Below are 18,039 nucleotides of genomic sequence, written 5' to 3'. Positions count from 1 at the left end.
TGTGTGTGCGTGAGAGTGCTTTGTCTTTTACTTCTTCTTCTTCTTACTGTTCGTCTTCTTTGCCGGCATTTTGTGGCAAAGCCACCGCTGTTCAGATCGGACGGTATAAATCAAACCGGTATTGACAGTGCTTCCGGTTGTTGGACGACGCCGTGGGAATGAAATTATGGATAAGCAGGAATCGGCCATTTTTTGTGGCGATGGTGATTGCGTTTGCCGGGGCTGGAATATAGATTGGGATCAGATTTCTGGTGCTGATCGGCAACTTTGTAGATTTTTCGTACTTTTCTTCTGCCAAACACACACACACACACATGGAAAGTGTCGACCAGCACGATCATATCGGTGCAAGGTTTCATGTCCAACATGACCACTCTCACTTCTGGTTAGTGTTGAGTTCGAGTGGAACAAAAAAAGAAAAAAACACGGATTGGCATAAACGGAAGTGAGCAATAAAAACAAAGCAAAAACCGATCGATACCGATCATATGGTTGGTGGTGTCGTGTTTCGTGCGGTTCAATATTCGGATTCGCATTCCGGATGTGTGTACGGAACGATCGGTTGTGGTGGTGTGTTTCCTTGCCGCTCCTTCTTTGGGCGTTACATTGTAGTCGTGTTCGTATTATAGATTTTTTTGTGGTTTGATTAAAATTTGGTTAAGAAAATCCTTACGAGTTTTCATTCGCTGAATTGCTCTTACCTGTAATGAGAAGATAGAAAATAAATATTAGAAAAATAGATTATTAAAGAAAATTTTACTTAAATGCATCAATATCTCCTTTTTCAGACTTAAATTTCTATAATAAACCTCCTTCAGACAACCATTTTCAAGTGGACAGATCGCTTACTGCAAAACGAAATGCGGAAATCATAGTGCTCCGTTTGGTTTTTTTTTCGCAACATCTCCTTCACAACTCACAGGACCTGAAACTCGTTGGCTCACCCAGTTCAGCACAATCTTTAACGGAGCTGGGAATGCTTTTCTTCAAACCTTCCGCGTATTATACGACACGATCGACACCGATCAACGTTGTTCGGTTCGGTTGCTTGTTAGCGTCGTCAACATTCTTGCCCGTTCGCTTTGTGTATAATGCCACTGCCAAGCCCTTGTACCGATGGCTTAATCTCGCACCCTTTCTTGAGGAGCGAATGGGAAATGGTCCAAGCGTACGATAACATAACGATGATAGGTTTAATTGCAAAATAATTATCACATTAGATCTGGATCAATTAAAGGTAAGGATTGGCCATCAACCTCAGACACTCAGAGAAGCGGGAGTGAAGCAATCGAGCAGTTCGTAGAGCGTGGCTTTATCAGCCTCATAAATGATTCCGGGACACAGGTAGCTTCGTAAGGTGTCTCGATTTCGTTTAGCAAAGCCTATGATTATCTTTTATTTTCTGGAGAAGTTAGTAAGTGCGCTTGTGTGCGATAATTGCCGTTGACTTATCTCTGTCAACTTGATCGGTTTCAATTTAGCTTGAATGTTTATTTCCTGTCTCGCTTATATGATTCCTTCCTGCCTAGACGCCTTTGAACGGAATTTCAAGTGTCATTTTGACGACCAAGCGAGCTGAGCGTGGTATTCATTTCAAACAACTGACGATTCCTGTCTGGCGTTTCAACAACCCTCTTTGCACTGCAGACGGCTTTCAACTACACGACAGCACCCGTATCACTCAAGGACGCAGGTCAACAGGGTCAGTTCTGTAGTGCACGCGAGAAGGTCAACAGGGGAACCAACCCCGAACCATAAAACATCCCACACAACCGGCATCTCCACAAATCCATATCGAACCGCTCAAAGAACCACAGTTTTAGAAGTGTTTTAGTTGACAAGACAGAAAAGGTTCGTCGCTTGTACTACCCATCACGCTCGTTGAAGTCTTTCGTATTCGTGCATGTTGTTTCGGATCGATCGCATGATGCGCGCGTTTGAAGACGATTGTTGTGTGCGCACCAAACCTGTCACCGATGTGCCACCAGACTACCTTCCATCTTCGGTTCCTGATCGTGGCATCGCTGAAAACAACAAAAACCTGTTTTTCCACCTCGAGGTGTTGGAGGATGAGCAGATCGCAAACCGGTTGACATTTTCCCGGCCACACTCGATGCTTGGCGACAATCGATTCCGGCATGACTTTGGTGTGTGTGTGTATGTGTGTGAGCGTTGGAGGGGGAATTTCTGTGTTTATTTATCGACTGGATCGCACAGTGTTTACAAACATTGGCATGGCAAATTTGCATAGCTAGCAAATTCGATAGTGTCGGCAGACTGGCATTGTCATTGTGTTGCGAACAAATTTGGACGGTGTTGTGTTATTGGCTTAGACATAGAATATCTAACAACACGAGTTTTTGATGTGATAGACTCTCAAAGACAAGAATATATCTTACTAGTTTAAAAAAGGCTTAAAATACCAAGATGGGTGAGACATCTAAACGTCTGTTTCGGAGTTTTCCCCAGTAAGGTGATATTTAATTTGCACCATTAAATCACCTAGAAAGTAAAGCCTTTGCAAATCTTATCTTGATTCATCGCCGATTCAACCCTCCAAACTTTCCACCAAACCATTTTAAAGCGAACAGCAAGCTCAGCATGGTTGCTTGAAGATCGTTTCTTCTGCATCGGGAATGCATTTTCTAATAAACTCCTGTCGCAGACACCTTTCGCTCGTGCAAATCGTGTGAGATCTCGAGCACCGTAATCTTCACTAGCAAATCGTACGATTGATCACTAGCTTTTCACACTGCCAAAGCCAAAAAGAAAACGGCGAAACCGAGTGGAGGAAAAGTGTAGCAGACAATTGCTCCGTAACTCCGTGAAATAGTAAAAGTTAGCTCCCCCGGGCATTTGGTGTGGCTTTAACGGATCGAAATCGAAATCAAATCAACACGCAACGTTGGTAGGCCAGAAAAAAAGCGCCAATGCAATGGAAAACTAGGTCGAATTTTACGGTGTTTGCGCTTGGTGCCGGCAGTCGGGGTGTGGTGGCTAAAGTAATTTGGATGTTGGATCGGAAAAAAATGTGAGCGAGTCTTCTCCGCGTGAAATTTGAAGCATAACGTTCAGCAAAAAGCGTGGTAGAAGAATGCATTGTGAGTGATGGGAAAGTGGTAGAGATCACGCCAGGGGAGTCGAGTGAGACTTGTTGAAGTTTCAAGTATGAATGATGAGTCCAATCAATTATTTGATAGTTTTATTTTAAATAAGAAGTAATCCCTCCAAGCTTAAAGATCCACCAAGATACTTTGGAAAAATTTCATAAAAAATAATCAAATAAAATCAACCTTCATGGAAGTGTGGCTTCTAATCCAGTCTAGAGGGTTCGCATGTTAAACTCCAACCGTATTACTTCAGCAGCACCATGCTCAACTCCAAACCTCGTAGCTCAAAGAAGCCACTCGCCAGCAAAAATTACGCAAAACTTCATCCACCAAATTGAAGCCTCACTCGATCGACTAGAAGCACCCGGTGTTTGTGTGTGTGTGTGCGTGTGTTTTTTGCTGCGCTGCATAGAAACTTATGTAACTTCGGCTTCACCGTACGTCGATGAGCATCGGTCATCGGTTGAACAAGATGAGCCATACGCAAACGAGACAAACCGCCTCGTTTGCCCATTTTTGGAAGGCTTCTGACGTACGACAATTGCACGACAGCACCTTGTCACGTTCACATACGAAGACACTCGCATCTCGTAACATAATCACACTTACCCGGGAGGTGCACCTTCTGAAATTGATGGGCCTCGATAAGGGATTGTTTTAAGATAAAAAAATAACAAGAAGGAATTATAATGTTGGCACGATGAGATGAGTTGGTAGCAAAAAAGAGATGTCCCATTTTAGATGAATTAATTTAAAAACAAAACATTCCTTCACAAAAACATTCATGTCTTGTTTAGGATAGAGCACCAACAGAAGATTGGGATCTTTTCTTTAACTTAGATAGTGTCAGCTGGATAAACGTGTGCGTACACAGCTTCGGGGTGTTGTATTCAAATTGTCTTATTAAAAAAACCCTGCTGCCCAATCCACCCAAAATGGAGTCAACACATGGTCGGCTTGTTTTAAGTGTCTCTAATTAACACGCTTGCTAACGTACCGGGAGACCACTCCTGCCTCTCGCTCTCTCTCTAGTCACGAACGGAATGTTCCAAATCTCAAGCCATCACTCGGTACAACCCGCTTCGAACCGACCATCGCATCGGTGCGATATGCTGAACCCTTGCGCTTGGGAAGGGGATCGTTTCAACCGAGGTCAACCATTTATTGTGGCCAACCAGCCACGGTCTGAGAATGGTCCCGTGGACGTGGTGTTGAGTACAATAAACAAATGAATTATTACCTTACGGCCCGGGTAAGGTCCCCCCGTTGCTAGGCAAAACGTGCTGTGGACGCCGAAACGTGCTGAGCCCTGTGTGTGTCCATTGTTAAATTAGCGCCTGCCCGAGCTTTTATGCGGGCGAGGTAGTTCCTTCATGGGTGCCACTTTCTGTGTGTGTGTGTTCCAGCCACCTCCCTCCCGAACATAGGAAACTCCTTACCGTCAAGGGGTCAATCTTATTTATCTAGTCGCAGTCCGTACGGTCTCGAAACCCAGTTTTTTTCGGGTTCGGTTTTCGCTTTCGAAACTAGCGCTTGCGAGGCGTGAACGTGTAGATCGACCGTGCCCTGGTGGGTCCATTTTCACTTTTCACGGCAGCCTAGTACGTGATTAGTGTGATTTTGGCAGCGTGGTGGCTGCCAAATGCGGCACAGAAGGAAGCTGTGATAAGTTGAAAAAAAAGGCCAGGAAGAAACAAAAACAAAAAATTGGGCAAACTTTAATCGTCGATGACGCACGACGATCGTGGCTTGTTAGGCTCGGCCAATGCTAAAAGGTTCCGTTTGCAAAGTTTGAGTGGTTTTGAAGAGTTGCCGACTTCGGGTTTGAGTTAAACTGATGTTAATGCTTAGACACTTAAAGTGTGTTTGTTTTTTATATTCTGTTGATGTAAATCTCAGCTGAGAGGTGCTATTTGAATGGTTTTTTATAACAAATTTCATATCCAGTTATAATAAAATGTGTTTAAGAGCAAACTAAAAGTGTTTTGCAAGCGCAGAAAAAACCCTTCCAATAGCAAGCCAGAGAGCAATATGTGCTCCAGGATACGTGCTTTCGATTGGCAGTTCTATTAGGTCATAGTAGCTGAAATTCACTCGCTTGACCATGTGTTTGTGTTGGGATGGAAAAACAAAATCATTCGCCAATTCCTTTCCCAATTCAACTTGCAGTTGGTTGAAGTTCATTAGATTGCAGCATTATGCAATGGTACTAGCCGAATGCCGTCGATCATGGATCCAGCGGTAGATAAGTTCCATTAGTGCTTATACGTTCGAGGAAAGAATGGGACTTGGCAAAAGCATGTCTCGCTTTATCGATTGAAGGGCATTTCGATGATCAAATGGAGGTGTCGGATTAGTCTATTCAATTTGAATTTGAATACTACTCTTGATGAAATTTAGGTTGAGAATTTAGCAAAAATGTTTTTTTAAATTGCATCTTCTTTAGCTTTTATCAATCAGACAGAACTTCTACAGAATGTCTTAATTATAAATTTAAGGATGGATTAGATTATTTTCAGTTATTGAACAAAATTTTCTAAATTGTATTAGTTCCTAGCCATTGCAACAGGATTGGACATGGAATTTGATCAAATTAATTTACGTTTCTCAACTGATATAATTGTTATAAGCGAGATATGGCAGATTGCTTGCTGCTGGCCCTATTCCAATACATGGCTGCAATTCCAGAATCCAAAGAGAGAATTCTTGAAGATTTTTGGGAAGTTTTATGCTTGTATACATGATCAATTTGTATGTTCTACTGCTTATTGAGTATATTGTTTCACAACCCTCTTATTTGATACATACAGTATTAAAGAGAACTCCCTTTTGCGCAAAGAACCATTTTTTTCAAAGCTCTCTGTTGAATCAGCCGACATATTAATTAAGAGTTCATACAATTAAGAGACACCATTCGAGGCTCAAATCTTTCAAATCTCAGTCAAAACCATCAGGAAACCTCAAATTCAAATGTCATGCTACGCATTATTGAGCCGTCAAACAACCCTCCCCAGACACACACACACAGTGCAGCAGCATTGATTCGTGGATCAATCTCATTTTTCCAAGGTTGGCTGAAAACCGGTATCGAATTGAAAGCATGCGTGCCGCACCATCCCGCGGAGAAAACATTCATTAGCCACTTCCGTCCGACCATTCCGAGCCGGCAACCGCCGCCACCCTGTGATTGTGGAGCGAGTTTCTAAAAATTTTCTTAAACACATCCCACTCCATACCGAGCCGCCATCGATGCATCGTTGCTTTTCTGCATCTTCTCGATGGCAGTGCACCCGGAATTAGAAAAGCGTAGCAGATGCACCGGAACAGACTGCGGAGAAAGAGTGTGTGTGAGCGATGCAGCAACGATGCAGAAGCTACGTTCGCGTGAAAGCTGGACAGGAAAGTCCACAAACATAACGAGGAAAAATCTACATCAGCAGCGTTCAGGGTGGAAAAGTAAACATTCAATCATGATTATCTCCCACATTACAATTAACGGCTGGGAGTGTGCATACGATTTGGGTGATTCGTCCCGCACGGTGTGTGTGTGTGGGTGGGATAGAATTTCGGAAGAAAGTGGTGAAACGGTTGGTTTGGAACGTTGGAAAGGGAAAACCCCCAACACGTGAGAGAATACATCACCCACACGCGTTTGTTTTCTCCTTCATCTCGCTGCATTGTGCAAATAGATGGACACAAAGTTTGCAACCACCCGATCGCAAAACAACTCCTTCACGGCTACAGAGAAATGTGAGCGAGAGAGAGAGAGAGGACACAAGAAAAGCGAGAGCAAAAGGGAAAGAAAGCACACATTCAGACAGACGAAACGACACCGTCGGAACGCTCGATCGCGATCGCTGGTAAACTAAAAAGTTATGAAAATAAGCAGCAAAAGTGGCAGCACGAGTCCGGTGGCAATGGAAGAGAAAATAAAGCTCGTAAATAAATAAATAAGCTGCTGGCCGTGCTGGCACTGCTGTCGTTGAGCCGTTTGGTTGGGAGATTTGAGACGGCAGGAGACGACGAACCCCAACTGGGTAGGTTTGAGGCGAAACGCCCCGTACCGAGTCGTTTGGGCGAGTTGCTTTTACTTTCTCTTTCGATTGAACCAAACCGAAACGGTTCAGCGTGATCGTAAGGCAAAAGGCCACTCGGAACGGGTTGGCCGAACAGTTTGGCAAGGTTAGGCGGACAGCGAGCGCAAGAAAAAGGTTTCCGATCAGCAAAGAGCGGACCTGTCGGTGCATCAGGATGACTTTGAGATTTTTCATTCGGTATGCGTTTTAAATACCAATTCCGAACAGGAAAACGCGACCTTTAGACCAGAGGGTAACAAATTTATCTGCAAGCAGAAGAAGAAGACGAGGAAAAAAAGCACTTCCCTTTAGAAAAGAGAGAAGCATTTCTTCCTTCAATCGGTGCCCGATTGAGGTGCGCCATTTTCCACCCAAACAGATGGTGGTGGGTAAAGCGATAATCAGTTACTTTACTGCTGGTTTTGCAGTTAACATAAACCAGTTCTCCCACCCGTGTGATGGAAAGGTTTTGAAGCTGTAAATGTTTTTTTGGTTTGCTCTTTTATTTCTTCTCTCCCACAAGGTCACAGGCCGTGTTTTTTCTGCTTTAATTCGAGCATAAAAAAAAGCTCCCAAAGCTCTCGATCCCACGGTGTGAGGTATAGAGGCTAGCGCAAAACTTGAAATGAAATCAGCGGAAGCGATAAATAAATGCGTCGACAATGCGTTAGACGCGCGATTGGCGAGCAGAGCAGGCGTTTGAAGGGAAACGAACCGAAGCGAAAGAAAATGGCAAGTTGAACGGGTTGGAATGAAAAATGGTATCACTTATAATTCTACCACCGGTGGGAAACATTTTGTAAAGAGAGTGGGCAATGAGTGCCAAACAGCTGGCATTAGCATTATCTTGCTTCCCGCGGGGGGTTAGATTGTGCGCCTCGGAAACAATCCCAATGTCGAGGGTGTCTTTGAGCGGCATCAAAGACAAACGCACCACCATCGCCCCGATAGTGGGTGCGTGAGTGCTCTTAAGCACGGAAAAGTTCAAACACATTAGCATTCAAAGCGAACGGTAATCCGCACATCGGCAGCAGAAAGCAAGTGAGTTCGTTTTCTTCCCAACCGAATTGCTGTGCCCTCCATTGCATCCGGTTGGTGGGTTTGTTTGATTAAAACCGCGGGTTAGGCTGACCGGCAACGACCAGGGTCTCAATTAGGGGTGAGACGGGGTAAAGGGTGTGGAGATAGGTTGGCTTTTTGTGGGACGAGCGGTTTTGTGTGCGTTAATTTGGTTGCTTTGAGTGCGATTTTGTTGTTCGAATCGTCTTCATTGTTAGTACAATTGCAAGGGCTAAAGGGCAGTGTCAGTGATAGGTAGAATATTGTATTGTTTGAAGGGTAGTTTTTCAATCATATAATTGAGTATTGCACATAGCTAGGGGTTACTACGTTCTACTCGATTTCTAGTTTATCCTCACGTTAAACTCATTTGAATACTGGAAGTGATTCTCATACGACTTAGTGGCGTTGGTCGGTTATTTGAACTTAATGCAATCTTTTCCGTAGTGGTGTTGTACCAAAGGCCCAAACCACAGTTGATAATTAAGTTCCACAGTCTCTTTGTACATCTCTTCCAAGGGGATGAAATGTTTCCATAATCTCATTGTAAAATACCGGATTTGATTTAATGTTGGAGGAGTTGTTTCTTAGGAGTTGATTCACTCTTAAAATCAATTTTCTTTTAAAACACATTACTTAAGTAAGCTTTATTTAAAGCCAGCTATCGTATGTTTCCCTCTTAAATACCTTCCATTTGAACCTTGCACTGGGAAACACAAATTTGAAAACAACCCTCCAAAGCTCGTGGGGAAGTTAATTTGCTCGCTGCTTTAGCTTCAACTGCACGGCGTTATTTCACCAAGCACAACCAAGATCAAGTTGTCACTCGGCCCTTTTTCCTTGACATTTAGGTTCAGCTTTCCGTTTACCGTTCCGGTGCATCTGTCGACCCGGCCGACGTTTGCTGGCTGCCCACAAAACGAACCAACGAACGGTATCACCGATTAGTGCACCGGACAGTTAGCGACGTTCAGTGCAATTGCAAGCCACTTACTGTTGCCGGTGTTATTATGAACAAATATTAGGTGCAATTATCTGCCAAACGTTGGTGGTTCGTGTAACTGTTTGTAACGTTGGTCGCCAGCAAATGACCCGGTTGCAGTGGTAAAAGGAAACAATTTAATTTTGTGTTTGTGTTGGCTCTGCGCAGCTTATAATGCAAAAGCGTTACCAACATAAACATAGAGCGGTCTCGATTTTCTTAAGCTCCAAACTCCAACAATGCATCGAGCACGAGTGCAAGCAAGAGCAAAAAGAAGTATACTGGGTAACCTTCACAATCCACTCAACGCACCGTTGTTTTAATTGGATGCGAAGCGAAGAAAAAAAAACAACAACTACCTCCGTCGACATAGAACTCGCCGTCACCGGCGAAACTGAAGTACGGCCAAAGAAAGAGTCGCAGAGTTTTCACGAAACGGTGCCCGCGTGAAGGCGGACGGGACGGGTCGTCACCATAACGGTGACGGTTGGCACGGTTTTTCTTACCCAGCTACACACCAACTTCTCACCGTGACAGCGAGTCGGCGAGAATGCTGCGGACAAATGCTGGTTGCTTAGTCGTAGGACAACAAACAATTCGCACGTTTGCGGTGGACGGTGGTGGACAGAACAAACGGAATCCATAATTACGAAAACGTTCAGTTATTTGTCAGGGCAAACCAATTGGTAGTACGGTACACTGGGCGTGAGACTCGGTTGGCAAGCTCGAGCAAGCTTGTGCGTTACATTGATACTGACAGGGGTAAAGTAAGTAACTGGAAAAAACTAAAGCCGAAGAAGCGATCAGACTTCAGAGGCCGGCTGTGATGATTGGCAAATGTTGACCGAAGCTCCGAAGCAAAGCGTGTTCTTGGTTGTGATGTTTTGTCTGGACTGCCGTTTTCAAAGGGGGGGGGGGGGGGGGGCAGCATAAATTTGCATACTTATGTTTGGGTGATGGGTTTGTCCGAGTTTTTAATGTACGCCGTGGAACGATCGGTTAGCCTATCACGTCACGTCATCCAATGCTTGTAGCGATTTTTTGGTGCCGTATGATGTAGAATTCATTCTTAAACGTAAAGGTGTTAAGAGTGTATGTCATAGTTAATATGATTAGCTTGAATTAGTTAGCTTGAAGTTCGCTCCAACATAGCTCCAGTTTTGGTCATCCCAGGTGATGAAGTAATTAGTAGTGCAAGCCAAAAAAGGTACTCTCACTCGATTACGAAGTTCCTAAAACTAGATACCTCCAATCCAGTACCTTGGTTCTCTCCTTCTTTCCCCTTAGCTTAGCAGTCTTGCATTAATTAATGCCCATACCCACCACAGTGTGGAAACCGGGTGGTCTGCAAAAACATAGGCCACACCAACAAACACGGACGGTGCAGGCGGATGGATCGGAGAGGTCTCTCTGGCGCGCAAAAAAAAAAACACACACACAAGACACAATTTACAACCGTTCCAAAACCGGTGTCTGATTATCAGTGGTTTTTGTTTCTCACTCCGGGTTCCAGTTGGGTCCCGTGCTAGAGAGAGGTAGAGAGCAACATCGCCAATCGCCAGCGTTAGCGTTAAGACGAAACCGATAGGCTTTCGGTTTCGACGGACAGCTTTTATGTTGTCATCAAGGTTTGAGGCTCTTTTTTTGAGCTTGTCTGCCTGTGTGGTTTTGTTCCTAAGCACATCGAGCTTTAGTTTTCTTGCACACAACCACTCGGTGTCGGTGGAATGGAAAGAGAACTCATTGTTGTGGTCCTGCCGCTTATGGGGTGAAAGAGTGTTTGTAAGGTTGCTTCGTGATTTATTACATGTGACGAAATAAAGTTGTTGTACTTTTCCAGTTGACAGTTGGTTTATGTTTTAAATGTCAAAAGAGGCGGCTAAAGTTCAGTTTTAATAGGGTGTAGTTTGTACTCACCATTTTATGGTTGAAAATTTGTAATCCTCAGTGGCTAACCAGCAACACTCTAGACACTCTAGGAAAGGAACACACGCTCACACTACTCACTATTGCACAGGAATTGGAACGCTGCAAAATAATAACGAAAACCGCTTAGTGATGAAGGAAAATCTCAGTTGTCCATTTTTTTCTTCTTAATAACTTCGTTATTTAACTCAATTTTAAGTGATTTGCTTTAAACTGTTCTCTGCGGTCGTTGAAGTCTTTTGATTTATGCTTTAGATTTTGAGAGCTTCTCCGGTTTTTCTATGGGTCTTTCGTCTTTTCTTATTATTTTAAAATCTGTTTTTCATTTACAGTTGAAAAAATATCAAAAGTTTATAACGAACAACGATAAATTTAATTAAAAAAATTATCAGCAAATTGAACGACTTTTACAAAAACCTTCACAAAGACACATTTTTCATTTTAACACTGATCGGAATTTGAACAGTTTTATGTAAGAAAGAGTCCTTTAACTGCCACGTAAATAGGACACGATCAAGTCAAGCAACTGACTGTAGCACTTTGTTTCTTTTGATTCTCTTTGCAATGCTGTAAATGTCCGTAACGCTTTACTTTTGCTGATTTGTCAATAGTTTTGAACATTTTTCACGCCATCAAACACTCAGCAGCGGATCGTGCAACGGAAGCAGGAAATTCAGCCAAGGACTCGCTCTGGCGGGTCGTTGATACTCTTAACATCACGTTCGATCTACTTGTTTTTTACTACCGCCACTTCAATAATTCAAGGACCACGCATCAAGGCCACAGAACGGTTTTCATATGTTTTTCGTGCTGATGGGCCACTGTACACCGTTGTAGATTTATCCGAAAAACAGTCTAGAGTCAACGATCACGTGAATAATTATCGCAAACACTCACCACTCAGTACAAAATAACGCAATGTAATCACACACTAGAGCGAAATAAATAAATTCGATTCGATTCACAAAAAAACACACAAGTATACAACAGCAGCCTCGCACGCTCGGTGGAGGAGGTCCGAAGAAAAACTGTCCGTACTGACACAAACTATGCGCACTAGGGACTGACTCGGAGCGCGATCTGTCGCAAGCCTCGAACCCGCTGCTCTTTTCACCCTCTGCAAATGGGAAAGGCAAACGGTGGCTGGGTTCGGCTGGAGTTTCGCGAAAACGGCCGAAGCGATCCGTAGTCGTTTGTCGCGTTGCGTGGTGGCCAACGCACGTTCGCTTGAGGTTCGGTTTTAAGGGTGGTGGTGGTAGTCTTACCAATAAAGCGCACCGTTCTCCCTTTCTCGTGCACTGAAGTCGTCGCCGTGTCGGCTATTTTCCGTTTCAGTTTCTCTTCGGCCTGGTGCCAAACACGGTTCGATTTTATGGTGGCAGCATTCCACCCTTTCCCCGCGGTGGTTCTCCCCGGCCGATCCTTACACGCTACCTTTCTCGCTCTCGTTCGCCGTTTCGAACCGTTTGTTTCACGATTGATCCACTCATTAAGGTAAGCCACGGGCTGTTGCTGCTGCTTGATCCACAAGACACGAACCGAACCCCAACCGATGCCGTTTCCTAACCCATTGCTGATATGTTGATTTTCGTCGGTGGCGGTGGCTGTTCCATCGCATTCGCTCGGCTGAGTGTTTTATGCTGCAAATACTAACACCAACCCATGGTCTGTTCGATGCGAAAGCTACTAAAACTACTACCAGCTAACTGCTACTCCAGCAACTATCGGCACAACCATCGATAGAACGAACGACTAAAACTTGACCGAACCAAACGGCTAACCATCAGGGGGCGACTGTTTCGATTACCGTGTGTTGCAGCAACAATTGTTCGTCTGTGGTGGAGTGTGTGATGTGTACGATCGAACACTAGTCTTTCGAACGAACGCAACGTCGGTTTATTTTCTTGGTCAAGCCTATTCATGGCACGCAGTACGTTGGCCAAGAGTAAGATGCAACAGGCGAACGCTAGCCGATGTAGGGGAGCCCATCGTAAAGGACGTCAGAACGTTGCTCGAAATGGCAACACTGTTTAGTAACTGGAGCAAAAATGTTGCTTATTGAAAGCATGAGACGAATGTTGAATTGCTTTAACGATTCTTACGAACGGTTTTTGCAAATGTTGATTCAGCTTCTTCTTTGACATCTTATTTTCTGTTTTAATGTTCCTTTTATAAACTGCATAAATTTTTCATTAAGAGGTGAATTCAATTTGTATAAAACAAGGCAATTATAGTCCAAAATGTACATAAATTTGTTTGAATTCACAACAAAAATTCCATTCTCCCAGCTTTGACAGCAAACGTTGCAACTGAATCTAAGAAAATATCAAAAATATTATAAAATGAACAAAAACTAATAAAACATACCAGTTTGTAATTCATTTTCAAACTTCTTTATGAAATAAACCTTGAAACAATACTGACTTTTTCCAAAGAAACTGTTCACCGAATAAAATACGAAAAGCTGATCTGAAGGAAAGATATATTATATTCTGTGTATTTAGACATGGACTTATCATTTAACTTCAGTTGAAGTTAAATATATCATAAGAAGGACAAAATCGTATCAAATAAAGGTTTTCTGAATTTTTATTTAAGCATTTACCCGACAAAAATCATTAAAAAATCGACAAATGTTTTATTCAGGACCTTTTTCTTCTACTTGCAACCAACAGTCTTTGAGACGTTCTCAGTTTAAATGGAAAGTGTTACGATACCGCAATCATCGTTGCTACTAGAAAGATCTTCCGCTCAAATAGGTCAGCTGCACTCGAAACATCCTCCGCCCAGGCTCTGACCCAATAAGTCTGTTTACTCGTTTTCTCACCGTTGCTTCCTTCAACAAATGGTGGCGCATCATCTGTGCGTTCCTACCATTTATTTTCCGATTGAAGTCAAATGTATCGTCCCTGTTCTCCATTCTCCTGCAAGAGCCAGAAAAGAAAGAGAAAATGTAGAGCGATTCTATCAGTTTTCCTGCATCTCATCGGAACCGGTTGCTGCGAAGGCTCTGGTTGCCATTCCATTCAATGCATTTGATGCTGCTGCTGCTCGGGTCGTGTGACCCGTTTTTTTGCTGCAGCGAATGGTACGGACGGAAGCTCGATGTCAAGATTCTGGCATGATTAATGTAACCGTGATCGTGATGGACCCGCTCGATTTTATTGACCACACAATCTAATGGTGAGCTGTGGCCTACATCTGGAATTTGTCTCCATTAATTAGAGCATCGATTGTCGAGCTGCTGGATTTAAGGAAGTCCTCGATAAGTCATTTTTTAAAAGCGTTAAACTTAGCAAAGTGTTAGACGAACAGCAGCAGCATATCGCAGACCCTTCACCTGACCCCAATTTGCCTGCCAAGTAGCGGCACAGCTTCGGTTGCATTAGGAGCGTCGTGGTGGTGATACAGCTCGAGCGCATTTTCGTCATCTTCGTATGCTGCGTGCTACTTATGTTGTAGGTTTGAGTGATAGAAAATGTGCTCCATGTGGCAGAGGCAGCAAAGTACTAATCGATCGAGGGTTGAAAATTCTTCATTTACAGATAAAGCTGTTGGAATGGTGGAATGGCTTGAGTTTGTTTGAGCAACTCTAAATAAATTGTTCAAATAGCACTTCAATTTCGTGGCAGCTACCAACTTCAAGCAATGCACCTGCACAGCTGCAAATAAAAAAAAACAGCTGCAAAAAACACAAAAACCCGCACATTCTCCACGACAGACACTCTTAAAACCATGCTCATTATGTAAGCTTTGTTCAAATATAGGTGAACGATTTCAGCACAAACACACACACGCCATGAAGAGAAGCCACACGCGAAAGCAGTGCAACACTCCCCATTTTGGATCTAGTGCAGGTACGCACTGCGCAAGCTCTTACCACCGATCGGGGTGCTGGTTTGAGGAGAAAAGTTGTCCAAGTTGGAGTTGGCTTGTTTTTCCGCCCAACTGCCTGGGCAGTTTTTTTTTCCTCTTGTCGGGCGTGATACGTTGGGGACAAACTAAAACCGAAAACTAACAGCGTTTTGCTGCAGTTCCAGCGCGTTACGTGGCCGATTTTGGGGGGACAGCAGCATTGTTGCAAGATTGAATTGTGCGAACGTTCAACGTTACGGGCGTTAGCTGTGTTAATGAGTCGAGTGTGTCGAGGCTGGAATGTTACTAGGAGAGAAAATCGTATCAGACGGCTGATGGGAAAGGTTGATAAAGAGTTATTCTGGGGAATAAGCAGCACAGATTTTAAAAGTATTAGGAAATAAAAGATTTCTAACAGAGAGAGAGAGGGGGGAGAGATTGAGTGAAAGCTATTTTTGAAATTCTCTTCATTGGCACGGAAACCTCGAAAGCCCTGGATGGAATTTGCCTTTGAGTCCTGGCGTATGAAGATCGGCGCTGCTATCACCTTGGTTCCTGATTTATTCCTTTTCGTAAACGTTACTTCGTGATTATTTGACTTGCTTGAGAATTGAGTTTAAAGAACATTTGTCGTACTTATTTTTTTCTAACATTGAGCTCACTTTCTATCATTTTCTCTAATAAATTCGAGATTTGCTTACAACAATCGTTAAGGCCGAATATTCTGAAAATGTCTCTCAATACACTTCCTTGTTCATGACCTAACGCCCTCTTATGTCATGTCTGCCATTTGTGGCATTCTAGATTAAATGATGGAATTTAGTTAAACAGTCGGTTCTTACCACCAGACGGGATAGGACACCGGATGGAATTTGAAACTCAGACTTGCCCTGCGAAGATCGGTATGGCTGTCACTGGGAAGTCTCAGTATAGATTTGTTGAAGATTTGTGTTTAATACATTAGAATCAATTTTGATTTTAATGAAGAATTTCTTTTCCTGAAATAATATGTTTAAGTTGAGTTTAATGAACAATTTTCCGAACCTAATTATCGTTTTTTTTATTGGTAAATCTCTAGTCTAGAGATCTGGAGGTCTTTGAGACCTCATTCGCTAGATCGAATTATATAGCCTTGTCTACAGTTGCTTGTCTAGGATTTGATTTAAACTTTTTTACATAGTAACCGATTTTATTTTATTATGTTTAAGGATCACTTTACGATCGCTGTCTCCTTATTGTAAGCCGTCTCAACTAGGTCCACGCCATCAGATGCTATATCGCTTTCGGTTGATTTTTCCTTCACACAAATATATCAACCTGTTACTTTCGCAAGTCACCAGAATTAAGTTCCACCAGGACAAATCGGCTGTGTCACGATGTACGAGCGCACTACATGTTACCGTCCACCAAAACCAATCCCTTTCTTTCGCTTGCCCAAACACCGCAAGGCTGTTGGTTTTATCTTGAAACCTTCAGTCCACTTCTTTCTCTTGCTCTCCCAACAAGCTCTTGGTCATGCAACATTCACACTTATTTAGGTCAGCACTGGATCCCCGCATTACAGACCGGAATGCTGCCGATAATTAGGTGACGGAGGTGCTAGTTTGTCTTTTCCAGGCAGACAGGTACAAGTGTTGCTGTTGAAGCGGTCCACATAATCAACTCTAGCTCCTGAACAGCACATGAAGATGACAGCATCATCTTCACAGGGACCAAACCCAGTCGGATGTGAAGTGATGATGCACCGTGACATAATAGGAACGAGTAACTGGATCATCCATCAACTGGCGGAGTGCATCTGCAGCGGAAAAATAATACAAACGGTGCTTTAATTGGCACCGGTCCGGCTTAAACTGGTCAATCAAAGGGGATTCATCCAGACGTCAGCTTAATTCTTTAGCGTCACTGCCCGGCCCAGGTGACAGCCGTGTGGTGGACTGCAGACAACATCGAGACACCGTTGTTGCAGATTGCATAACTGACCGAAAGAGGAACCCCTAATTTGTTCGCTCTAATGCAAACAGGCGCTGGACCGCACCAGGAGGTGGGTAATACCAATCATTACCAGGTTAAGGAGATGGGTTTGACCAAGGGTGTTTTATCTCTCTTTGCTGCATTATTAGCACTGGTGATTGTCGCAGCAGTTTCCGGTTTACATTGACGGACGCTGGATGGCGGAATGTTTTGCCACGGGAGGCGTTAGGCGTTTGTTGATTTACTCGAGCAAACAGTTCCTCGCCGTGTGAAGGATGCGAAGTGTATGATTAAACCATCGTGTCGTTCGATTGGTGGATAATTCTGCGTAATGAGTTGAGTAATTACTGCAAAGCGATTTTATATAAGGACACGGTAGGCTAGCGCATGTCTCCAGGGAAGGTGGTGTCAGGTGGACTCGCTTTTCAAAAAATTCAGAACGAAAAATGAGCTTCAAATTGTCTTCAAGGATTTGCTTGTTTCGCATACAATAGGAAATCCAATCGATCACTCTTTTTTTGCAGTCCGTTACGCACCCCCTAGTTATAACCACGTGCCGTGAAGTGTTCTTTGACTCGCTGCCAAATGTATACCCAAATGAGGAAACTGGGCTTGACACGCCATATCCAACGGTGTGTGACCAGAAATTGAAAGTAAAATCGAATCTTAACCCCACTCGCGAACCTTAGTCTAAACCGTAAACGCACCAAAAAGGCTCCTTGTTTTCTCCCCGCTTGTGCGGTGCGAAGTATTCCTCCGGTGCGTGTTTTAATGCTTAGACGCAGCAGTTAACCGTAAACGTCGAATAAATGCATGACGGTCACTGGAAGTGGCAGTTGTTGCTGTGAACGAAAAGAACGGAGCCACGCCAGATCCCTTCTCTTTACGGGTTGGGAGATTAATCACTGAACGGATCGCGACACCGAAAGCTAACCCGAACCTTAGCTCGCGCTTGCCTGGACTGGTTCTGGTGTGGTGGGGTGGTTCGTTTGGACGGCGTGTTATACAACACACACACAAATTAAGCGCTGATTTAGAACTGGCCGTAGGTCTTAAA

At 43.6% G+C, this 18,039-nt stretch overlaps 1 protein-coding gene across 2 annotated transcripts in view; it reads right to left on the bottom strand.

The window, feature by feature from the left end:
* Nucleotides 1–12,267, bottom strand: part of LOC118512678 (probable chitinase 10) — a 32,938-nt gene extending 20,671 nt beyond the window's left edge. Inside the window, exons 1-2 of one of the 2 annotated variants that reach the window (XM_036057461.1) lie at nt 12,131–12,267; nt 11,145–11,255 (exon numbers count right to left, since the gene is read on the bottom strand). In XM_036057461.1, coding sequence (XP_035913354.1) covers nt 11,145–11,147 — 3 coding nt within the window. In that variant the 5' untranslated portion in view covers nt 11,148–11,255; nt 12,131–12,267. Of the gene's footprint in view, nt 1–11,144; nt 11,256–12,050 lie in introns of both variants that reach the window. The other variant, XM_036057460.1, reaches the window with a different exon arrangement.
* Nucleotides 12,268–18,039: the final 5,772 nt, after the last annotated feature.

The sequence above is a fragment of the Anopheles stephensi genome, chromosome 3, assembly GCF_013141755.1.
Source record: "Anopheles stephensi strain Indian chromosome 3, UCI_ANSTEP_V1.0, whole genome shotgun sequence".
Classification (NCBI taxonomy): domain Eukaryota; kingdom Metazoa; phylum Arthropoda; class Insecta; order Diptera; family Culicidae; genus Anopheles; species Anopheles stephensi.
The sequence above is the reverse complement of the archived record's forward strand: the minus strand, read 5'-3'. Positions and strand labels throughout refer to the sequence as shown.